Genomic DNA, 25,886 nt, shown 5'->3' with positions numbered 1-25,886 from the left:
CTGGGTGACTGTCACACACACTTCTACTCAGACTGTTCTCTTGCCTCAAAGTTTCAAAATGCTTCCATCTTTCAAGGTTCAACCTTAAACACCACTTTCTCTCTAAAACCTTCATTGATCTCCACTCAGCCGAGTCCGAACATTTTTCTTTCCTCTGTTCTCCTCTATGCTTTCCATTTTGCCTTATTTTATTATTACATTTTAAAATTTTTTATTCATTTATTTATTTATTTTTGGCTGTGTTGGGTCTTCGTTGCTGTGCGCGGGCTTTCTCTAGTTGCGGCGAGTGGGGGCTACTCTTCGTTGCGGTGCATGGGCTTCTCATTGCGGTGGCTTCTCTTGTTGCAGAGCGTGGGCTCTAGGCGCACGGCCTTCAGTAGTTGTGGCATGTGGGCTCAGTAGTTGTGGCTAGCGGGCTCTAGAGCGCAGGCTCAGTAGCTGTGGTGCACGGGCTTAGTTGCTCCACGGCGTGTGGGATCTTCCTGGCCCAGGGCTCGAACCCATGTTCCCTGCATTAGCAGGCGGATTCTTAACCACTGAGCCACCAGGGAAGTCCCATTGCCTGTTTTGACAGATGAGGAAATAGGTGCAGAAAAAGTTCAGAAACTTGCTGGAGGTTTAATTCTATGAAGTAGTGAAGTGAAGCAGTGGCTTCAGGGCCCTCCACTTCTAATCATCCCACCTTAGTGCTTTCTTAGGGCAGAAAACATGTCTACTATAAAACAGTTCACATTGCCTTGTTTGTTTGAACTAGCTTAAATTTTTTCTAGTAATCCAAACAAATGGTTGCTTTGACTTTTTCATTCCTTTAATTAAAAACTTCCTGGAGACTTAAAAGCCTCCTATGGCTGATGACAACAGTCCTAGGATTTCACCAAAAATACAAATAATTGCAGGTGTATGAGGGCCACACTGCCAACTCCTAGGGTCGTGGACCCAGTACGTTTCAATCTCCTGGACAATCTGGGGGTTTCACCTGGTAGATCTCCAAGCTGGCTGCCAGCATAGCTACACCACTTAACCCCTTGCATAACTGTCCTAGCAGGCAGCCCCAGGAACTCGGGGAAAGCAAAAAATAGCTGTCCACTAGGAACAAGGTGAGAAATCCTGACCTGAGTTCTTTATTCTTAGACAATTTCCAGTTATACTTCATTGCTGAAGCCTGATAGCTTTATTAATCTCCTCTTATTACAGCTCACTAATCACCACTGTGTATCCAGATCACCTGTGCCAGGAATGATAGCAGGTAAGAGAGAAAACAGAGTACGGGGGTGGGGGGGGTCAAAGAAAAGAGTGAGCCCATACTTGCATGGCAGTTATGTTTGCCAGGTATATTCAAACACATTTTTCTTCCAATAGATCCTCCCCTCAACCTGTGATGAGGACACAACGACATTATCTCCATTTTACAGATGAGGACACAGAGGTTCACAGAAGTGAAATGCCCTATAGCAAAGCATGCATGTGTGTTACAACGGAGGTCTTCCATTCAGGGCTTTCTACACTTACACCATGATGCTTCTGGAGACAGCAAGATGCAGCAGAAATTTCTGCTTGGTCATAGTTTGGGGAATAGAAGGGGCTGATAAATACCTCTGGGAAAGACGTACAAAAATGTACAGGAGAAACAGTGGCATCTATTTGGCCAGGGAAGAATCTGAGTCTCCCCAAATCTGTGTCCTTCGTGGGCAAACTCCATTTTGGGGGTGAGGTGGGGCTGAGAGAGAGAGAGGATGGGCTCATCCCAGTCACAAGTAGATGGCAGAAGCGATCACCCTGTCTCGCTGCAGTTTTAGTTCTCCTTCTTCCCCCAATGTTACATCCTTTCACATTCATCCTTGCATCCCCATCTGAAGTTTAGAAATTGGGACTTTGGGTGGACTGAGAGGCGTCCACCAATAATGGCCGCTGCAGACACTGCTCACACGAGAAAGCCTGTATGTTTAGATCTGGAATTCCAGGTTGTGCAAGTTAGCTTTTTCTTAATTTTTAAAGTTCCATATGTCTTTTCTTTTCTGATTTAAAGTGACTCTGCTCTTTTCATGATTCAGTCTCCCTGTCTCTGCAATTTAGGTTTTCAGTCATCTAGTTTGTTACGTTTGGCAAAGAATATTTGAGAAAAATCTCTCAAGAGAGTGGTGAACTTTATTAATTTTCAAATCTTGTGCGTGAAGAAAGGAAACAACACATTTTTAATCAAAGTAAGCAATAATGACAGGTTTATTTAAAATTTCCAGTAGAGAAAACCCACTAGTTTTGGAATAAAAGTACTCAATGTACGAGAGCGTAAGTGAATATAAAAGATTAGCAGAGGAAAAAGAAAACCAAACACAGTACAAAAAAACTTAAAAAGTTTGAAATGGATTTAAACGGAGATGTTCCTTAAATCCTCCAAATATTTAACAGAGTTACTAGGTTTGGCAAACAATTCACTTGAAAATTAAAGCCTATTTCTGTATTGTAAACTCCATAAAAACTCCTTATTAAATTCAAGCACTCCATACAATTGGTACTGAAACATACAGGCAGTCAATTTCAGAATAGTAGGAATTATTCATTTGCTCTCACAGTTGTATGAATTAACCAGCTGCATAACTGTTTTTTGGAGAGGATGGGACAGAAGATGGAAAAAAAAAAAGGTAGGATGAAATCTCTAAAAAATTGAAACACAGCAAAATTCAGACATCAGTTTGTTTCTTTAAAGCAACAAACTGAATTTTTACAGTATATTCTACATTTGTCATTTCCCTCTCCCCCCGCCCCCTCCAATACTCCTAAATCCACTAGTCTAATCAATTCTTAACTTCCAAATATTCTGTACATATATATTTAGCAAAGAGCATATGCCTAACATTATTCTGACAGCATTATGGTCAGCATACAATTTTAGAAAGATTACTATGTATATCACCAAAATTAACCTTTACTTAAAAAAACGAACAAACAAAAACCATTACTAAACAAATAGTTTTAAAATATTATGAAAACCCATGTGAGAAGACTCCACATGGGCTCTAAACCTGATAAAAACACACGTCAGAAAGACTATCAATGCTCAGCTTCTGCCAAACGATGACCTTAAAGTGCCAAACACAACAGAATCTCTTAGGACCGTTTTTCCAATAGATGATTTGTCCCTGGCTTGGCCATCTCTCCTTTAACTATACACGAAGTCCTGCTAAAAGTATGCATTTTAGTTGATTTTACAATAGAATGTTACAATGTAAACTAAACAGGTTCTTATATCAACAGTATGTTACCCAGGTTTTTAAATTTCTGAATCCAACAGTTGGTCACAGAGGTCAAGTATTATCAAGGCTCCTTTGTCAATTCAGATGGTGTCTGACTCATCCATCCTTCAAGTACATGCAAGGCTCAATAGTTTTCAAGAGGCAGAAGCCCGAGGCCGTTTTAAGACACAGATGAAATAGGATTATGAGGTGAACCCATCTGGGTAAGAACTTTATCCAGCCACTGGAGGGGGCCATGCAGATGGATCTCAATCCAGCAGGGGGTGCTAGTAACATCCTGGCGGTGGTATTCTGCTCCCCAACCCTAGAAACAACATGGGAGGTCATTTAACTTGTTTGACTCAGTGGTTAAACTTATGAAGTAAAAAGAGCTCACATAATCAGACACTCCGATTAAAGATCTGGTTCTCTCCACAAGACAAACGTGCACAAATGTGCACACATGATTTGGCAGGCAATTTCACAGCTCCCCAAAGGCCATCCATGGGTTCCAGATTAAGAAGTACTGGCCTTGGGGAATGAAAGTTTCAAACTACATTATAAGGCTGTTGTAATAAAGATACTTTCTAACTTTCACTTTTATTGCCCATTATCTCACCGATAATATTGTGACAGATGTTGTTAAATTCTCATTTCATCATCAAGAAAATAAGGAAAAAGGTATGTAAGACAAACTGACATTCTGTTTCTTCCTATTTAGCCACTGAAGTCTCTATAAACACAGAGCTTGACCTTTCAATCTCTAAGCAAAACTGGCAGGAGCATGTTAAGTATCCAAAAATCTATTAGTAACACCTAACCATTGCCTTGAATCAATTAGTAACACCTAGCCATTGCCCTGAATCATCTGTACGAGAGGGTAGCTTGCCAGGCATCTTCAGGATTACTGAATTAGGACATGAAAGATGACAGAAGCAAGTCCCTGTACAAAAGAGAAAAATAGTTTTGCCATTGCAAAGATCAAAACCTCACTGGTATGGTGGATGATGGCATACAAGGGCCTGATAAACCCTTGTTTCCTGAGGGATGTCAGACAAGGCCAGGTTCTATTTATCTCTGCTATCTACCTACCCCAGGAATTTCAAGAAATGTATCTGAATATCAGAACTTTCAAGAGAAAGTTGTGATACATGAACTGCATATGTATAAACATCCATGCATTTGTACAGATATCAACAAACTGCTAAGTTTAATCAGAAGATTTATGTGCATGTTTCCTACATTAGATAGTAAGTTCTTTGAAGGCAGAGACCAGATCTTATTTATCTTTGATCTCAAACATCTAGCACAGTGACTGGCACAAAGCAGAAGCTCCAGAAACACTTGTTCAGCTGAAATGACCTGGATTTTTCAGACATGCGGAGTTTACTGTGCAACTAATTTATAAAGTATGTGTTTTATATTAAAGTCCAAAAATGATCACCTTTAAAAAATAGTACAAAATTGGCTATTAATATTAGTAAAACGTTCTATATCTTTTCTCTAGGATGCTAAGTGTGAGAGGGCAAAGTATGCAGTCCTTATGATAATAAAGAACGATGCTGTACCATGTGTAAATTTTTTGTTGATAATGTATAATAAAGTAGCTGCCCTTCGTCATGTCAGCAGGGGGTTTAAATAAGATGTTTATCTTTAACTCTCCAAGTCCAGCTTCCTAGCTATGTCCATTATAGCCTTATAACCCTTCATTCCAATACTTACCACTTTATATTATAATTAAAAACAGACTGGGCCATCAGCATCTTGAAGCTAGAGACTTTAGGTGCTTTTTCATCTCTGTATTAATTCTCTGGAATGGTGCTAAAAATGTTCGCTGAATAAATGAAATCTAATACATTTTTAATGCATATCTTTGCATTATAAACACTTTTTATCAGCGTAACGGTGGTTTTTACTTGTGTAAAAGTCAATACTTAAAAATGTGTAAAAGTAGGACTTCCCCGGTGGCGTGGTGGTTGGGAGTCTGCCTGCCAATGCAGGGGACCCAGGTTCGAGCCCTGGCCTGGGAAGATCCCACATGCCCTAGCAACGAACAGTAGCTTCTGCTCTCCACAGCTAGAGAAAGCTCGCATGCAGCAGGGAAGGCCCAACACAGCCATAAATAAATAAATTAAAAAAAAAAAAAAATGTGTAAAAGTAAAATCATTAAAATTGATTGGGTAATCCATAAGAAATAAGTTTGAGGAGAAAGCCAATTACAGCATTGGAGTCATAAATTCTCCTAGAGTGGTCCTTCAATAACAATAGACTTATCAAGGGACCTCAGTAATGATCACCACAGTTCCCCACTGCAGCCACCCTTTTTTTTTTTTTTTTTTTTTTTGCAGTACGCGGGCCTCTCACTGTTGTGGCCTCTCCGGTTGTGGAGCACAGGATCCAGACGCGCAGGCCCAGCGGCCATTGCTCATGGGCCCAGTCGCTCCGTGGCATGTGGGATCTTCCCGGACTGGGACACAAACCCATGTTCCTTGCATCGGCAGGCGGACTGTCAACCACTGCGCCACCAGGGAAGCCCGCAGCCACCCATTTTAAAAATAATGAACGTGGGGATCAGGAAGGAATCCCGGGTCCTTAATCACACACACACACACACACACACACACACACACACACACAAACACACACACACACACACACACACACACACACACACAGAACTAGAACCTGGATCTCCTGACTCTCAAGAGGTCTTCTTTCCTCCATATCAATAAAAACAACAAACACAAACAATGCTGGCAACTCACTGTCCTCATTTTAAAATTCATTTCAGTCAAAATGCTAAGTCAAAAATTAAACAGTTCACATTACTAATGGATGAGAAAGCTCTTTGTAGTCTCATAGGTACATAGCATATAGGTAAACCTCTTGAAAAGGTAAAAAAAAAACCTCCTTCAATACTAAAAAGTTCTGGACTCAGCTATAAGAAACTGTTGAATTGTGTTTCAAGAAAACACACTGAAAACCTGCTAATGTGACTCAAAGAAGTAGGGAAAAAATGATATTCAGGGAAAGACACCTTTGACGTAAAGGATGATTAACAAAGTAAGGTTCCAAAGTTACCCTCTGTAATAAATACAGCACAGAACAGGTTTAACAACAAGTTCTGTGAGCTTCTGAAGAGAGGATATGAAAGGTGACTGCCTCGCCCAAATATATAATTAGTTTTGTTTCTCAGAGTAACAGAGGAGGAAAATCTATCTTTGAGGATTCAGAGCCAAGTCAGTCAGCCACTAGAATAAGTTTCTGACTCATAAATTTAATCAGACATATGAGTTTCTTTTTTCCATTTTGATGGCATCTTAAAACTTTTTATTTCTCAGAGGCAGAAGAGGAGGCAAAAAAGAGATCAATTCTTGTGAGCGACGTCTGTAACCTTCACCCTCCTCGAACCTCACAGCACAATCCTAGCGCAGAGGCAAGGGCCTTATTAACTCTTGAAAAGAAGAAAATCGGGGGAAGGGGGGCTGGGATGTAGTGAGAGAGTAGCCTTGCCATATACACACTATCAAACGTAAATGGATAGCTAGTGGGAAACAGCTGCATAGCACAGGGAGATCAGCTCGGTGCTTTGTGACCACCTAGAGGGGTGGGATAAGGAGGGTGGGAGGGAGACGCAAGAGGAAGGGGATATGGGGCTATATGTATACGTACAGCTGATTCACTTTGTTGTATAGCACAAACTAACACAACATTGTAAAGCAGTTATACTCTAATAAAGATGTATTAAAAAAAAAATAAGGATGAGTGTCATATGGGACAGAGCCACCCCCAGTGGCACTCATACTAGATCAGTGCATCCCTTGCCCACCCATATGTACCTGAGAATAAATTACTGTTGTTTGGAAAAAAAAAAAAAAACCCAGAAAATCACAAGCTTTACTGGAACCACTAAAAAACTGACCAATCAAAAATAAATCTCAGTGATTAACTTTTACTCTCACACACAAAAAAGACCACCTGCTTATTGTTGAAACAAAAGTAACAAGTGTCACCGTCCTAAAAGTACTAACAAGCATAGCATTAAAAAAAAAGAGGGGTGCGTTTATAGAACTGATCTCTGGGAATTCCCTGGCGGCCCAGGGGTTAGGACTCTGCGCTTTCACTGCCAAGGGTGAAGGTTCAACCCCTAGTCAGGGAACTAAGATCCCTGAAGCCACGTGGCACAGCCAAAAAATAAATAAACAAAAAAATAATAAAAAGAACTGATCTCATAAGACAACCATGCATTTAAAGCATATACTTTATATATATATACATAATAACATATTCTAATAGTATTACAATAGCTAAAATGGTGCTACTTGAATAAGGGAAAATTATTAAAGCCTGCTACTACTAACATTTAACACAAACACTCCTATATTCCAATGATACTTTCCTCATAGTTGACATCCTTGTTAAAGGTTAAAAACGTCTAGATAATAAGTTGGTGTCTATGGACACATATTGAGAGGATATAGATTTACATATAACATGGGAGTGCATTAAACCCTGACTAGAGGAATCAGAGCTCACCTACCTTCACAAAGCTCATGCGAATAGTACACATTTTTGTGAGCTCATAGACTGTCTCGAAGCCATGGTTCACAGACTGTGCCAGTAACTGAGCAAATTCTTGGTTGTTAAAAATTTTCAAACTACACCCACTAGGGATCTTGCAAACAGTAGTGGGATGAAATCCATGATGGTAGTTGCAGTTCCGACTCTGCACAAAGATACTACTGTCACTGAGGCATTCAGCATATACCTCGCCTCCGACATAATAAAGATGAACTCCTGCAGGGAGACAAAGCATAGAGTGTGGTCATTATCGCTCTTCACAGCTGAAAAGCATCCGTGTAGCTTCAGAATGTAAATTTACATGGTTGATTCGATAAATAGACATTCTCCAAGTCTTGCACAATTGATAAAATCTTAGTTAACTGTATTAGTTAATACAATGTCCATATGTCAACACGCATGTCTAGAAGGTTGCAGGAAATAACACAACAAAGTCTCTTAAAAATAAGTAACAGAGTGCAGCAATTTCATTTTGAAAAGCATTTAATGCCTATTTGGCCATGGATTGAGAGCAAATTCTCACTTTAAAAACATAGCACAATAAAGCTGAACTTGATCATGGGATCCTACGCATATTCGTTATATAAGCTCTCTTGTATTTATTTTGCAGCTAAGCTTTTCAAAAAATTTTAGGGTAGGGGAAGGGAGGATCGAGAGGAGTAAAAGAACTAGAAAACCACAGGTGGAGGAAGTACTGCTGAGAAGTGTAAGATGTAAGGTCCAGGGCTTCCCTGGTGGCGCAGTGGTTGACAGTCTGCCTGCCGATGCAGGGGACGCGGGTTCGTGCCCCGGTCCGGGAGGATCCCACATGCTGCGGAGCGGCTGGGCCCATGAGCCATGGCTGCTGAGCCTGCGTGTCTGGAGCCTGTGCAACGGGAGAGGCCATAGCAGTGAGAGGCCCACATACCGCAAAAAAAAAAAAAGAAAAAAAAAAAAAAAAAAAAAAAGATGTAAGGCCCAGGGGGAAAAAAACCTAGAAAAAGTAATTCATACTGTGTGGAATCTGATCTCACTCAACTATTATCTGCTCCAAACTTCTTCCTGTGAGACCTAGAGTGCCAGGAGTATAGGAAATTGATCTTACCCAGCCTTTTTTTTTTTTGGCAGTACGCAGGCCTCTCACTGCTGTGGCCTCTCCGGTTGCAGAGCGCAGGCTCAGTGGCCATGGCTCATGGGCCCAGCCACTCCGCAGCATGTGGGATCTTCCCGGACTGGGGCACGAACCCATGTCCCCTGCATCGGCAGGCACACTCCCAACCACTGCGCCACCAGGGAAGCCCCTTACCCAGCCTTTAAAAAAAAATGAAAGGGGAAAAAAACCACTCTGACAAAACCCCACACCATTATAGGCCAGTCAGCAAACAGTCACATCCCATGTGGCTTTCAGTGATGGACCTTGCAGGTAACTCTGGCAAAGCTTAGTCAATGCTAGAACCTATTGTCTCATGCAAAATACTATGTGCTCATATGTGGAATCCAAAAAAATCAATAGTACTGATGAGCCTAGGGGCAGGGCAGGAATAAAAGACGCAGACGTAGAGAACGGACTTGAGGACACAGTGGGGGGAAAGGGAAGCTGGGACAAAGTGAGAGAGTGGCATGGACATATATACACTACCAAATGTAAAATGGATGGCTAGTGGGAAGCTGCTACATGGCACAGGGAGATCAGCTCAGTGCTTTGTGACCACCTAGAGGGGTGGGATAGGGAGGGTGGGAGGGAGACTCAAGAGAGAGGGGATATGGGGATATATGTATACGTATAGCTGATTCACTTTGTTGTACAGCAGAAACTAATACAACAGTGGAGAGTGATTATACTCCTATAAAGATATTAAAGAAAGAAAGGAAAAAAATGCAAGTCGAGCTGATGGCTGTGTCTACAGGGCTGTCGTGATTTGAGTGAACTAAAGTATTTTAGAGAAATGAAAAAAAAAAATACTATGTGCTGTGTTGATATGTATACACAATGGCTAAGACTGCTGTAACAATTAAATAGCCGCTGGAGCAGAAGCCCATTTTTCTGCCTGATGTAGAGAAAACAATTTAAGGGTGTGTGTGTGTGGTTGCTACTTCTTTCCTGATTATAAAAATGAGGAATTTTCATTTTAGAAAATTTAGAAAGTAAAGCAAAATATAAAGAAGCAGAAAACATTATCACTCCTTTAGTGGCCCAGAGGCAGTAACTGTGAATACACATCATATTCGGTCTTGAGTATCATTAAACTTTCTTTGCAAACATTTAACATATCTCCACCACTGAATGACTACAACAATTTATTTAAAGGATTCTCCCATTATTGGACCATTCTGTTGATACTAATTTTCTGCTATGATAACAATGCCATGATGAATGTCTCAGCATAATTTTTGATAATATTGTTAGGAGCGATTCCTGGAAGTTATGTCATTGGATCGAAGGCTCTTGATTCACTTTGCCGGAGCGCTTGTATCAATATACACTCTCTCCAGCAGCAGATGAGTGCCTTTCTCACTTCACCCGTGCCAGTACTGAGTCTGAGTTTAAAACAACAACAAAATTCCCCTAATTTATAGCTGGAAAACAATATTGTTTTAATTTGCACGTAAGCCTTGATACGCTCTCCTCTGTTTACTAGCCATCTGTGTTTCTCTTATGGATTTACTGTTCATATTTCTTATTTATTCCTCTGGGGTTCTAGTATTTTTATTATTTTTTTAATGAGCTGTGCATATAGGAAAGATATAAATAATTTATTTCTTATTTGTTTCCCCGTTAGACCTTTGTCTTTTAATTTTGTTCACGGTACCGTTTTTCTTTAACCTACAGAAATTTGAAATCTTTAAGTAGACAAATCTCTTGCAATCTTTCTGTTGCTTTTTTATGCTTAGAAAATCTCTGCCACTCTTTTTTTTTTTTAAGCATTTTCCAATCTATCTCATCCTTTTTTTTTTTTAAATTTATTTAATTTTTTGTCTGTGTTGGGTCTTCCCTGCGGTGCACGGGCTTTTCTCCAGTTGCAGAGAGCGGGGGCCACTCTTCATTGCGGTGCATGGGCTTACTGCGGAGTAGTTATGGCACGCAGACTCAGCCGCTCCGCAGCACGTGAGTTCCTCCCGGACCGGGACACGAACCCGTGTCCCCGGCATCAGCAGGCGGACTCTCAACCACTGCGCCACCATGGAAGTCCTCTCTGCCACTCTTGATCAATATATGTTCTTCTAGCTTTTCAATAGCTTGCCTTAAAAAATAATTCAACTCACTAATTCATTTGCATATGTGGAATGGGGCAGGGTTTCTACCCCCAGCCTCCCCGCAAAGCTAACTTTGTTATTGCAGGACCACTGGAAGACTACTAATTTGTTATGCTTCACTTATCATACATTAAATTTTTAAATACAGTATAGTCTGAGTTTACTTTATTCTATTGTTCTCTCTACACACCGATTTAATTGTAGTTTCATAATCTTTCATTAATCGTCACCTTGAGAATTTTTTCTTTACTCTTCCATTAAAAAAATTTAGCTATTTTCACTTATTAATCCTTCTGGGTAATATGCAGAATACATCTTCCAACTTTCAAAAACAAAACATTGTGATTCTGACACGGACTGTTTAAACTATGAATTAAATTAGGAAGAATGAATATCCTTAAACTGTTCTCACAATATTAAGCCTTTTCTTTAAGGAACACAGACTACCTATTTATTATTCAAATTTTCTTTCGTTCTCAGTGAAATTTGGTTTTCTTTACATAATTCTCATATGTTGCTGGTTCAGATTATTTACGCATTCTGTTGCTACTGAGAATGTAATTTTCCTCTCCATTGTATTTTCTAACTGGTTATTGTCAGATTAAAGAAAACTGATATATAATTTCTAAAAATAGAGTCGAGGCATCTGGAACAATTTGAAATAACAGCATTCCCAGAATCCTTATTTTCTTCCTAATTGTTAATAGGAATGTTCCAGAGTACAATGGCTTTTTACTACATTGGAGTAATGGTCAACTTTAGAATATAGTGAAAACTATGTCCCTCTGTTCCAAATGTATGCAAAATTGGGTTTATATACAATTTCAGGGGTTTACAGACCACAGAAAGATACCCATACGATATGAACCTGAGTTCTGACATTTCATCATTAGATGTGTAGTTTAGGCTTATTGTTTTTCCTTAAGCATACTAAGGAATTATCTATCAGTTCCTGTTTTAAGAGTTGTTTTTGTTTCCAGGATTCAATGTTAAACTTCATCTCAAATGTCTTTTAAGCACCTATTGAATAACCTTTTAATTTGTTCTAAATTTCATAGTAGGTCATTTAAAAAAAAACGTTTACTCTGGAAATAATTTCAAAACTTACAGAAATAGAACAAACAACAAAGAAAAACAGAAGAACACCCACACAACCATTCTCCAGATTCACCTGCTGGGACAGTTCACTCCATATGCTTCATCATGGGTACCTCTGTCCTCTCTATTCTTCCACACACACCCTCATATACACACACATAGGTACATACATGTATACATTCGGACACAGGATTGTTTTAGGTGGATAGATATCTCTATCTATAAACATAAGATACATATATAATTTCCTCCTGAACCATTTCATCATGGTCCTTTACCCCTACATACTTAAGTGTGTATTTCCTAAGAATAGGGGTCTTCTCTTACAAGCCACAGCATAATCAGCAATGCCACTGCATTTAACACTGATGTAATACTTCTATCTTATCTACCACTCATATTCTAATTCTGTCTGCTGACCCCAATAATGCTCTTTGTAGTACTTTTCCCCTGTCTGCTGCAGGATCACGTCCAGGGGCAGATTATTACATAGAGCTGTCATTCTCACACCTTTGTCTTTTGACATCAGTATTTTGGAAGAATACAGTCCCTTCTCACCCTTTGTGTCTGGGGTCTGTCTGAAGGCACCCTGAGATTCGATTCAGATCTGCATGCTCAGCTGGATTTCTGTGTAGGTGACGTTACTCCCTCATCGGAGCACCACAGCTGGAGGTTCACGACCTCCATCTGCCTCTCACTGGCGACGATAATTCCCATCGCCTAGTCAAGATGTTGTCCAATTTCTCCACTAAATAGTTACTGATTTTTATTCTCCCATGTCAGTAATAGGCAGCCTGGGAGGAGATACTTAAAGACCATGAAAATATCCTGATTCTCATAAAAAGTTCTCTCTATATTTAGCATCACTGACTATTCTTGCCTGATGGTTGCAAAATGGGGACTTTCTAACACCACCAACTCACTCTGCATTTACCAGTCAGCCTTCCCCATTCATTTATTTATCTATTATCGGCATGGACTTATGAATTACTATGGTTTTCCAGTGGTTTAAAACTCACTACTGTATTTAATTATTTTGGTGCTCGAACTATCCCAGAGTTGGCCAGTGGAAGCCCCTCCAAGGTGGCTCCTGGGAAATGCCTCCATCATGTGCATAAGTATCTGTTTACTTTCGGACATAACAGAACGTTTCGGCTCAGCTTGCATCTACCTGTCTCAGCCTTGGAGTCAGCCCCTTTCTCCAAAAGCCCTGGTTCCTCTTAGCAGCCATGGAGTTAAGAGATGGTGGTCTGAGCACTGTACGTGCGTATCACTACTGGGTATCTTTGCCTCTTGGCCCTCTCAGCAGACAGATCAGGAACTATATGCACGCAGACACGCGTCCACATATGCCTTCATACACGTGCACACACACACGTGCACAGCAGTACACAAACATGCATGTACACATTATTAAAATCACGATCTCACACTGATACCTCCACAGGGTTTATTTTTTACCCCCCTCCACACTTGTATGTCTCTTTTTTTTTTTTTTTTTGGTACGTGGGCCTCTCACTGCTGTGGCCTCTCCCGTTGCGGAGCACAGGCTCCGGACGCGCAGGCTCAGCGGCCATGGTTCACGGGCCCAGCCGCTCTGCGGCATGCGGGATCTTCCCAGACCGGGGCACGAACCCGTGTCCCCTGCATCGGCAGGCGGACTCCCAACCACTGCACCACCAGGGAAGCCCTGTATGTCTCTTCTTATTCCACAGTGAAAACCCAGGTTTACCCCCAACAACCACACATTTAGTCATTTGCTTAATATTATAATCCATCTTAAAATTTCATAACTGTCTCCTTCATACTGCCACTAAATAATCAAGTCTATTAAAAAGAGTTCAGGATTTGTTTGCAGTCGCTCTACCTTACCTGGCTCAGGCTGAGGTTCTATAGCCAAATACTATATATTCATAAGTTATTTTGAATTAGTTCTTTTTTTTTTCCCCAGTGGGTCATGGTATTCATTTGAAATACATTCAGTTTACTTGTTTTCATTTGCTTTTTGCTTTTAGTTTTAGGTTGTAAAGAATTTAACAGCTATTTCATTCTTTGGCAAAACATGTGATAGAATGGTGTCCCCAGACAGCAAATCACTATTCCAGCTATAATTATTATGAGTCAGGAGACCGCAAAAATCACTGATTGGAAAATGAAGAACTTCCTGATAATACAAATTGAAAAAATATTTATAGACCGTACCGGCAAGTATATATCATCTGGTATTGACTCCAGGAACGACTGGTGAGTTCTGGGGGAAGAGGGACACGACAGACAAACATTTGAGAGAGGTTCCAGTGAAAGCTCACCTTTCCCGATATGTCGCCTAGTGTTTTCGATAGTGGAATTCCGGTTGACGTTGGAGAGCAGCCCAAGGCAGAAACGGTTCTTGTTGTTGGAAGGATCGGTGAAGCCATCCACCAGCACGCTCGTGGAGGAGGCATGGAAAGCTTCGCCCACACGATTATTGAGCTCATAGTAGACAATAGAGCACCAGTGTTTTGGTTCCTCGTAAGCAACTGCTTGAACATCTTTAAGAAAGAAAAGCTTAGAGTCAACCACGGTGAGTGCCCCGGGCTCTCAAAAACTGGAACTTGTGTGGTGAAGTTGGCTCAGGGTCGTGGAATGAAGATGTGAAGAAGCCACTGCTATGATGATGTATAGAGTTCATCTCTGATCTCAGAAGCAGGTACTCCTTGCTAAGTGCGACATTCACCTTTCACTGGAAGATATTTTCTCCAGTGGCCATCAGGTAACCAAGACACTGGCTAAGCAAGCACACGAACGGCATGTGCTGAACGCTCTGTAATTCACCAAAATGGAAATGACCCCACCACTGACCCTGGCTCACCATCTAAAGAGACGCAACAAGTGGCAAGTGAAAAAACAAGGGTGGAGAGAACAATAGAGGACAGGAAATGTGCCAAAGGTGCTGGCACAAAGAGGAATTACTTTGGACAACGCCTCAGTATGCCGACGCTTTTTCAAAGCAATGAAAATCAGTTTCTAATTATTGATAAGAAGTTACCTTACTTCACATTCGGTTGCCAATAACTCTCACAGCTACAGCTTTGCTCCAGTCCTCAAGCTCAGGAAGAAATCCTGCCAGCTGGCCATTCTTACAGGATGAATCATATCTCTCTCATCCAGATTTCATGCTAACTTCCTTATATTTGCTTTAAGTCATGCAGAGCAGGTGTGTTTTGTCTCTCCATTCCCAGAATGGGCCAACAATGGAAATTACCCAGCTTTACTGACAGGATGCAGCTTGTTAAGTCAAATCTCTTAAGACTAACAAATCTCCAAACAGAACATGCTTCTAAACATTTGCAACTAAAAAGTTCTAAAGATAAGTTCCTTCTGTAGTAAAACCTCTTATACCAGTGCTTTAGCAATTCCAGGAATACAAACCATATGTATCTAGTATGCCAATATGTAATGATCTGAGGTTTATGAAGTGTACAATCTTAAAAAAAAAAAGAGAAAATCCACATTGGAAGCACGAACTCTAACTGTTAAGGGAGAATGACCTCTGCGTTCTTAACATCAACCTCCACGAATATTAAAATGAGCTTCACTGTAGAATTCGGTAAAGAAAATAAGGAAAATGATCATTAAGAAAATCCACACATACAGTAACTGCTTTATACACTTAAGCAGGTAAGCTGAACACAAACATACACCATCTTCCCTGTTTGCTAAGTGTTATCCCATGTCAATAAGCTGTATTTCAAAGAGCAAAGTTTTAGTGATTTACAGGTGCCAAATCTTAAAGAAGACTGCCACATCATAAAGAGAAGGCTTTTTTTTTTTTTTTCCGGCTGTGCTGCGTGGCAGGCGGAACTTCCCCGACCACGGATCAAACGCGCACGCCCTGCACTGGAAGCTCGGAGTCTTAACCACTGGACCATCAGGGAAGTCTAAGAGAGGGCTTGAACCAGCTATCAGGATTGCTCACAGGACTATTCATCCAGGTTGGAGGCTGACAATTGTTTTTTCTGTAAAAGGCCAAAAAGGTCTTGGGGGCCACGTGGTCTCTATGGCCCCTATTCAACTGTGCCCTGGCTGTGCAAAAGCAGCCACAGATAATATGTAATAAACGAACACCGCTGTGTCCCAATAAAGCTTTATTTACAAAAACAGGGAGCAGGCTGAAGTGGCCCATGGGCTGCAGTCTGCTGACCCCTGCTCCAGGAAAACCACCAAAGTATAACAACCACAAGGCCAATAGCCCGTCCTCATGAAAATATTAAGTGTAAACTTATTCTAATGGGGAAAGAATTTTAAGCCATTTAAAGGAAAAATTTTAAAGCCAATTGAAGGTCTGTTTCCTGAAATCAGACATTTTGGGCTTAGCCACCATGGCTGCAGGTCCACAGGCTTATAACTGTTTCACAGTGCTGTGCCCATTCTCTCCTGCTATTCTGTTCCCCAAATACACATTCCAAGGATGTGTGAGACAGGAGTTATTTTCCCCAACCAAAATCTTTGTCAACTCATAATTTTATGTTTGAGAGTATATTCTAGAGATTATCAAAATACAGAGCTACTAAAAAAGATGACAGACGTAGCCAATAAAAAAGATATAAGAAATGTTTACAGATTAAAAAGGTGTAAATCCCAATTTAATACACTGCACACTGAAGGAAGGTTCTTTGAGCTCATCCACAACTTTTAATAAGTTAAAAGATATCAGCAACTCTGACAAGGTCTGAGGTATCTCCAGACCTTCACTACAAAAGTGATAGGAATGAGATAAGACATACCTAGTAATGAAATGGCTTTTTAACTTCAATTTGCATTAAATGAATACAAATTGAATGATCCATCTCTGCCGCTGTTGAGCGGGCCAGCGAAGCACTTTCCTCCAGGGGAGGTCACCTGGGGACAGTTTCACTCAATGTGTGGTCGTGACTTCTTACAGATGCTCAGGGATTCTCCCAACGCTTATGTACCCAAGTTCCCTGCTCGCTTAAGCCTCTGCAGACCTGGCAGAATGATGGCATCCTCCTCTCAGACACTGCCAGGGATCACAAGGACCCACCCTCTACTAGACAGGAAAAGAAGTCAGCTCCTCAGGGTAAGAAAAGGAAAAACATGCGCCTCCCACCCCTTCTTGTAACAAGGTAAGAAACAAACAAATAGAGCAAGAAGGGAACAAAAGCTATTAGTTTGTTTCAGCTGCATGAGGCCTAGAAAAATAGATGGGGCTTATGAATATCTATTCCAAGACCAAAGAACCTTTTGGAAAGCCTTGTTATGTGAACTTTAAATTTTGGAAATCACCAGTGAAAACTCTAGTTTTACGTTCTTTTTTCTCCCTCAACATCCTTTGTCTTTCACATAAAAATACTCTTTTATCACCAATTCAAAAGTATTGAGTATTGAAGTTATAAACAGATGACTGCACAATTGTATCTAGGCCTTCATTAGTTAAATCAGTGTGCCTGTTCTTCATATAAAAGGCTTATCTGTAATCCAAAGAAGTCTTTCCATTGAGCTTCTCTTACTATAAGTGCTCTATCTTTTTCAAATAGCTATCTTTTTAAAGACTCATAAAAATCTGTGAGAGAAAGCAACACTTGGACAGATAAACTTCAGACTCTGAAAGGGAATAGGCAGCAATTCATTTTACCTCCTCTGTTGATTTCTGAGGGCAGTGAAGGCGCCATCATATTTGTGTCCATGGGCTGAGAGCCATCCTGGGTTATGGGATCTTCAGGAGGCAGATAAGCAGGTGGAGGTGTATCGGCTACAAAATTTGAAAAAAAGCCCTGGTAAACACACGTGCTTAGAACATATATCCTCTTCGGTGCCGAAATTCTTAAGAGATTAAGTTGCCCTTTCAACCTCCCCATCGGAAGATTAGAGGCTACAGGCGCTGGACTTGGTGTACACTTTTGGAAAATTACTACCATCTTATGCAATAAATAATCTTATACAATTGCAGTGAAGATTCAGTGGGACGAAAGCACCGTATGCCAGTTCTAGAAGTTGTCTGCCTACCGAGGATCATGCCATTTTAAAACAATCAGAGGGGCATTTAAACATGCTTTCACCCAACCCACTTTAAAAGGGCCTCTGCATTTCATCATTTCCCTGGTGGACGGAAAACCTTCGAAAGCTACGCAGGACTTCTTAAGAAAAGGAGCTTCAGGGTCTCTTGCATCAAATCTATGGGCTCTTAGGGATTTACCAACTGAGTTTCATTACAGCCAACTTACTGACCCCAACTGTGAATTTCCCATGACTTCAAGAAATCTGCTGGGACTACCTTCTCCCTACCCACTTAAATATATATAACAGATTCACTTTGCTGTACACCTGAAACTAACACAATGTTGTAAATAAACTATACCCCAATAAAAATTTTTTTTAAATCTTCTGTACTCATATTAAAAAAAATAATAATCACGAGTTTCAAAATCCCTAGTAGCAGAATAATAGGAAAGAAATCAGTTTGTCGCAACTATCTTCTATTTCAGAATTTGCATACATGTTTCTCCTGGAAAGCTCACAGCTAACTGGCAAATAAGAGGCAAACAGTGTGATTTTTGAAACAAAGAACACTAACACAAGTCTTGTGCTTTCTTAAATAAGGATTTCCCACAAACAATCCTTTGTGATGGAAAAACAAGTTCCTCATGGGCTATGGTGAGCTCACCTCATACCACTTAGCACATACAACAGAGCAGAGAACAAAGCTTCACCTCAAAGAACCACCAATAGCTTGGACAGGTACTCTAGACCACTCAGGGCAACCATCAAATAGAAAAAGCGAACACTACTCTTTCAGAGTTTCTCAAGAGATTTCCCAGACTGACTTTCCAGCTGAATCACAACCTGGCCACTTCTACCGTCCAGGTGCTAACAAGCCAGGCCTCAGAGCACAAAGACAGGACTATGGGGACCTGATCTGGATGTATTTTCCACCCTTTCTCCAGCTTTTTAAAATTCAGCTTCTTCCCTGCAGCTGTAACACTGCCTCTGCTTTACTTCCAGCCAGGAATGAAGACAAAGAGCCTCCTCTGAGACCAAATCCAATACCATTTCTGCAAACAAGCTGGTGAAAACTTCATCAACGGCTTAAGGCATCAGCGTCCCTGGGAGGCACCAGATACTCTGGGTGATGCTCTGCTCTCCCCACAAGGTCCTCCTCCCACCCCTTCAGCTTTCTCTGCTCCATATTTCCTCTACTTGGCCTGTGCCTTAATCCCTGACAGCTGGGGACAAGGTGTAAATTCAAGCAATAATCTTCAGTTTTTTCACTCTTGGGCCCACCCTGGGTCTGCCACTGCTCCACAGCCTTCCGAAACAATCTCCTTACCGCTAACCTGTTCCTCAAACCCAGCGGGTCCAGGAGGGAGTGTGGTGGATAGCAGATTACCAGATGATACTAGCTTGATTTTGAAACAAGTCTATCCCTCACCCTCATCTTATTTTTTTTTTTTTTTTTTTTTTTTTTGCGGTACGCGGGCCTCTCACTGTTGTGGCCTCTCGCGTTGCGGAGCACAGGCTCTGGACGCGCAGGCTCAGTGGACCATGGCTCACGGGCCTAGCCGCTCCGCGGCATGTGGGATCCTCCCAGACCGGGGCACGAACCCATGTCCCCTGCATCGGCAGGCAGACTCTCAACCACTGTGCCACCAGGGAAGCCCCCCTCACCCTCATCTTAAACCGTTTTCGACTGAAAAACAAACAGTGCAGGGGCTTCCCTGGTGGCGCAGTGGTTGAGAGTCCGCCTGCCGATGCAGGGGACACGGGTTCATGCCCCGGTCCGGGAAGATCCCACGTGCTGCGGAGCGGCTGGGCCCGTGAGCCATGGCCGCTGAGCCTGCGCGTCCAGAGCCTGTGCTCCGCAACGCGAGAGGCCACAACAGTGAGAGGCCCGCGTACCGCAAAAACAAAAGTGCAAAATAATAGGCTAAAAATGTAAAAAAGCAATAAATATATAAATAAAAGATAGGAATATCAAGTGTGGACCACTTTTCAATTTTTGAGGACACACCAGCTCTGCTGTTGAATTCAAATCTGCCCAAAAACATTTCAAGTGATACATTAAACGTGCTCGCCCACTCATTTTCCCTTCCTGCAATGTTAACAGATGTCAAGTGTATCGTTGCTTGGCGTATCCTTTGTGAGGTCTGCTGGCGAGAAATTGGGCACTAATCATTTTTTGAGGGGCTCGCTTATGAACCTATAACTCGAAAAATATAATGTCCTAATTAATCATTTAATTTGACAAACATTACACTACCAGAGAAGTCTAAAAATGAAGGATAATGGTTTTTTTGTCTTTGTTAAAGTTAAACAAGCAGATGGTTTCCAGTACTCCTGATGCAAGTCTTTTGTTGTTAAAGTATATGTTTCTTGGGATTACGTCACCACTTAAACGAATTTAATTAAGTTGTGTGGTGGGCTGTGAGCCCCCAGGAAATATCTTTTCTGAGGCTGCGCTTACGACAGGGATTTTTCCTTGCATGGGAACAGCAAATGTGTGCAGCATGCTATTTTTTTCCTCGTTCTTTTATCAAGCGCAAAGGCTAGAACAACCATGCCACTCCCAGAAGGATGCAGCTGTTTTAAAACCTTTCAAAAATCAAAAATGAAAATGTATTCAAGCATCTGTACCAGACAAATAAAACACTGGCTTACTTGGCTAGAAGTCCCCTTTCATTCAAAGTTGCATCCTGAGTTCTAGAGGCGCAGTGCCACGTACCAGGACTGGAAACTTTCTCCATTCCAGGGAACCCAGCTTCGCCTTAACACTGTGATGACAATTTGACCACAGAACATCACTGAACACTGCAACCTACCTGGCATCTGAAAGGGGCTTCCTGGGTCTGAGCTGGTCGGAGAGTGAGGGTAGGTGCTACTGCTGCTCCCAGGAGAGTTTGGGTAACTGCTATTGGGAGAATGAGGAAACGGATGGCTGCTGGGTTGCTGGAAAGAATCCGGGAAAGTGGCGTTGAGTGGCATGTGAGGCTCATTTTGTCCTAAGTTCCGGAACTGAGCTAAGAGGCTGTGCTGAGGATTATATTCGCTGTGTCTTGGAACCAGTACTGGAGGAAGAACTGGAAAAAGGGAAAGAAAAGAAAAGAGGGACAAAAATGAGAATGATGAAAATCGTTAATAACGTCACAATAAAACACAATAAAGCTGAAACCTAATCTGTAAGTAACAACAAATTATTCGAAGACTGTCATGCTGCCAACTGAAAAGCACCATTCAAATGAAAAGACATTTTTCACTCAGGAATAAATGCAGTAAACTCTATGGTCTCCTTAGAATCACTGATGGCCTATGCCTGGACCTGCAGCATTGACAAACTGCCCAAGGAAAGTCTGCAAGATACATTCTTTTAGGTTAAAAATGTTAAGGTTCCCTTATTCTTAATTTTTTCATTCACTACAAACCAAAGCACAACTAGGAACATATATTGCCACTGACAATTCCAGTTTACATCTCTGGCTGATAAGATTCCACATTTAAGAGTTAATAATATTTATCGAATGCTATGAGTTATTCACCACAAATGCTTTAAATGGACACATTAACTCACTTTAAACCAAAGGAAGTGTAATAAATAAAGTTGAGAGGGTAAATACAATGAGCTGTATAAAATCCAAATGCCAATGAAGACAGTTAATTAGATAAAATATGATTTTTTTGTGGGACAGACTTTATGTTGTGTCCTAGCAGTCATACTTTATGAACATTTTCCCTCTAAGGATCTTAATGTATTTACCCACTTCTCAGTAATCCTTATCACTACCTGATAGGCCAAGGAAGAAACAGGTCATACAATCCACATTTTGCTAACTGAATGAATACTCAAGGTACAAAGGCCAAAAAACATATACACCAGGAGAGAAGGAAATAAAACAACTTAAGCCATTCCTAAAAGCTCCGTATGTTAGGAACCTAAGGAGTTAATGATTAGCATGGTCCTCAACCTCCAGAAACCTCCAGGGGCAAAGCCACTACAAAGGCAATGATAAAGAGAAGGGCAGGCTGGCTTCCAGAGCCCTAACTGGGGTTAGAAGCTTCTTGCCAGGGTCACCAGATGGCTCCTCCCCATAATCAAGGTCCTTGGAATCCCTACTGCTCTTGTGGCCTTGGCTGGAAGGAGAAAAACAACCCATCTGGTAAACTACATGGGAGGAAAGAGGAGATTTAAAATCTGTTATTGTTGTTGGGAGTTAGGCCTCAGAATACATTTTCCCAAAGAAACCATATTTAGTGGCATTAGGAATTAAGTAGATTTTTGAGGGCTTTCCGGGAATCTATCCATGACTGATACCATTTCTACAGGAAAAAGTACTCTTAATGCTTGGATTATCACTAATTTATGAGCTGAAAATTGTTTAAGAAAAAAAAAAAGTTTTTGAAGGTATTAAAATTTCTCGTGTGCTGTATCGTAGATTTCTCCATAATCCTGTAGCAATAAGATTTGCTAATTCCCCTACTATTTGATCCCTTAGAAACAAATCTTTTTAGTAGAATAAATGTATTTCCTTTTTCACAGTGATGGAATCTGTCCAAATCAAGTCATCAAAAGCATGATTCCTACCTATAGTGGAAAAAGAATAAATACATATATATATATCAGAATTACTTTGTTGTATGCCTGAAACTAACCCAACATTGTAAATCAATTACACTCCAAAACACCCAACGCCCTCCCCCAAAAAAAACCCAAGAAGGAAAAAAGTGGGGGGAAGCGAAAAGAAGGCCTAATTCCTCCTACCTTTCAGTAGTCATTTGAAATGTAAACCACTTTGCTTTGTCATCGACAAAGTTCCCAACTGTCACAAAGGCTCCCCCAACACCAAGAGAAATCTATATTCCAAAATAAATACATGCTCTGAAATAGTGCAATATCTTTAAATTACCTACGCAATCAAACACTTTTCTTTTTCTTTCAACTGTTGCAGCCTGAATTACCGCTTCCCAGCTTGCCTTTTATGGTCATCTAGCTACAGCCTCCATTCTGATCCGTACCTTTAAAAGGTGGAAAATACTGGCTTCTAAACCCCTCCTGCCAACTACAGCACCAGACAGCAACTTAAAACAGTTCTCCACCTCTCCTCTCTCTCCCTTCCTCTCTCCCACCCACACCCGCTTACTGGAGCCCCTGTTTTAGAGACTCTTATTGCCTAACAGAGTTTTAGAACTGGGAATTTACTTCTTCCCACTGCTTGCAGATGACAGTGGCAGCAGAAGGCAATGTATTTCTATACCTCCGGCTGATACTACGCACGCACGTGTTCCTGTGTAACTGTTGCGTGGTGTGCAGTGGTCTGGCTCTAAAGCACTGGGCTGCCCTTAGTGTACACCACAGGTGAGATCAATCAGCTTTTGTACATGACCTGGGATGTGAGCCACCAACGACAACAAAGCAGCATTCTATAGATGAACTTGACGAGATCGATACCTTTTTCTCACCTCTGATTATTAAGATGAGATGATTTTGCTGCTGATGATATAGGCACAGGTATATTTTAATGAACTTTAAAAAGGTGCTGAGGTATCACACACCTATAATGAAATGCAGAAATCTTTGTATAAATGAAATCGTATATACTCCTGTGTCTGGCTTCTTAAGCTCAGCATTATGTCTGCATGATTGATTCATCCAATGTGTGTAGCATCTCATCATATGTATATATTACAATTTATCAGCCCATCTAACCTCCTCAGAGGATAATCAATTTCATTTTTTTCTGTTTTATCCTTTCTGTGTTTCTTCTTGAAATTAAACAGATAAATGTTTGCTTTCTTATTTCATCTTTATTACTAAAAGGAAAGGCAGCCTCCTATACAGCCTTTGCACTTAGCTTTTTCAACTATATCTTAGGATGAACTTCATATTAGTTTGTAGAGATTGACCTTATTTGTTTTACAGCTAATAGCACCATAGTTTATTCAACCAATCTCCAACGTCTGGGCATTTAGGTAGTTTACAATATTCTACCATTACATACTATATTGCAATGAATAACTCCAGGCATATACTGCAGTATTGTTAAAGGTGTATCTTCAGGGTAAATTCCTAGAAGTGGAAATACTGGGTGAAAGGGTGAATGTGGGTATAATTTTGTTATCGTCAAGTATCCCTACATAGGGGTTGTACCATTTTGCATTGCTACCAGCGACAAATTAGAGTGACTTTTCCCTCAAAGCCTCCTGAACAGACTATGCTGACAGGTTTTTAAAAATTTTTTCTGATAATCTGATGGGTGGAAAATGGTAGGTATTATGGTGCAATTCTAATTTATACTTCTATTATGGTGAAAGTTGATCATCTTTCCATGTATTTCAGAAGATGTATTTTTATCTTTTTTTGGTGAATTGCCTGCTTGTGCCTTTTGCCCATTTTTCATCTCCCCATTTTTCATTTATATATATATATATGACATTAGCCCATGATATATTACGTTACAAATATCTTATCACAATCTGTCAATTTGTCTTTTGGCTCTGCTTACGTGCAAGTTTATTTTTTATTTTTTGATAGTCAAATTTATCAATGTTTGCTTTTATGGCATATGGATTTTGAGGGATAAAAAGCCGCCTTCTACACCCAGACTGTAAGGAGGAATTCACCCATGCATTCTTCCAGTGCATATAAAGTTTCATATTTTACTTAAATCTCTGATCCATTTGGAGTTCAGTTTATTTATAGTACGAGGAATAGATCTAACTTTATCTTTTTCCAAATGGTTACCCAGCTGCCCCAATACCATTAATTAAAAAGCCCAACTCTGGGGAATTCCCTGGCAGCCCAGTGGTTAATACACCATGCTTCCATTGCAGGGGGCGTGGGTTCGATCCCTGGTGGGAGAACTAAGATCCTCCAAGCCACGCGGCGAGGCCAAAAAAAAAAAAAAGCCCACCCATCCTAGTGGTTGGAGACACCACCTTTCTCATAAATGTCCATGTATGTTAGGGTCTATCTTTAGACATTCCCTCCCATTCCATTCTAGTCTGTGCCCCATTAACACTCTGCTTTAATTATAGAGACTTTATAGTACATGCTAATATCTGTAGGGCTAGTCCCCTCTCACAGTTCTTCTTTTTCAGTGTTTTACTCATATGCTGACTTTTCCATATGAACTTTGGTTATCACCTTGTCGACCTCCAGAAAAAAAGATTACTGGTACTTTTAGTGGGATCACATTATATTTAAACATTAATTGGGCTTCCCTGGTGGCGCAGTGGTTGAGAGTCCGCCTGCCGATGCAGGGGACACGGGTTCGTGCCCCGGTCCGGGAAGATCCCACATGCCGCGGAGCGGCTGGGCCCACGAGCCATGGCTGCTGAGCCTGTGCGTCCGGAGCCTGTGCTCCGCAATGGGAGAGGCCACAACAGTGAGGCCCGCGCACCGCAAAAATAAAACAAACAAACAAACAAAAAACATTAATTTAGTAAGAATATGTTGATGATGTTAAAATATTCTATTCAAGAACTAGGAAGGTCTGTCAACTCTACTTTTGCATCTTTCAGAACTGCCCCATGGCTACTGCCTGTATTAATTTGCCAGGCCTGCCCATAACAAAGTACCACAGAACTGGGGGACTTAAACAACAGAAATTTATTTACTCAAAATTCTGGTGGCTAGAAATCTGAGACCAAGGTGTTGGGTAGGTTGGTTTCCCCTGAGGCCTCTCTTCTTGGTTTGCAGATGGCCACTTTCTTGCTGCGTTCTCCCGTAGCTTACTTCCCTGGTGTTCCTCTGTA

General features: G+C 41.0%; 1 protein-coding gene across 1 annotated transcript in view; it reads right to left on the bottom strand.

Moving 5' to 3' along the window:
- Positions 1 to 2,189: 2,189 nt before the first annotated feature.
- The window catches only part of SMAD1 (SMAD family member 1), a 78,541-nt gene continuing 54,844 nt past the window's right edge, over positions 2,190 to 25,886 (bottom strand). The window contains exons 3-7 of the mRNA XM_065878236.1: positions 20,960 to 21,217; positions 17,779 to 17,895; positions 14,453 to 14,674; positions 7,771 to 8,027; positions 2,190 to 3,555 (exon numbers count right to left, since the gene is read on the bottom strand). Coding sequence (XP_065734308.1) covers positions 3,412 to 3,555; positions 7,771 to 8,027; positions 14,453 to 14,674; positions 17,779 to 17,895; positions 20,960 to 21,217 — 998 coding nt within the window. The 3' untranslated portion in view covers positions 2,190 to 3,411. The remainder of the gene's footprint in view (positions 3,556 to 7,770; positions 8,028 to 14,452; positions 14,675 to 17,778; positions 17,896 to 20,959; positions 21,218 to 25,886) is intronic.

This window comes from Phocoena phocoena, chromosome 5 (assembly GCF_963924675.1).
Source record: "Phocoena phocoena chromosome 5, mPhoPho1.1, whole genome shotgun sequence".
Classification (NCBI taxonomy): Eukaryota; Metazoa; Chordata; class Mammalia; order Artiodactyla; family Phocoenidae; genus Phocoena; species Phocoena phocoena.
The sequence above is the reverse complement of the archived record's forward strand: the minus strand, read 5'-3'. Positions and strand labels throughout refer to the sequence as shown.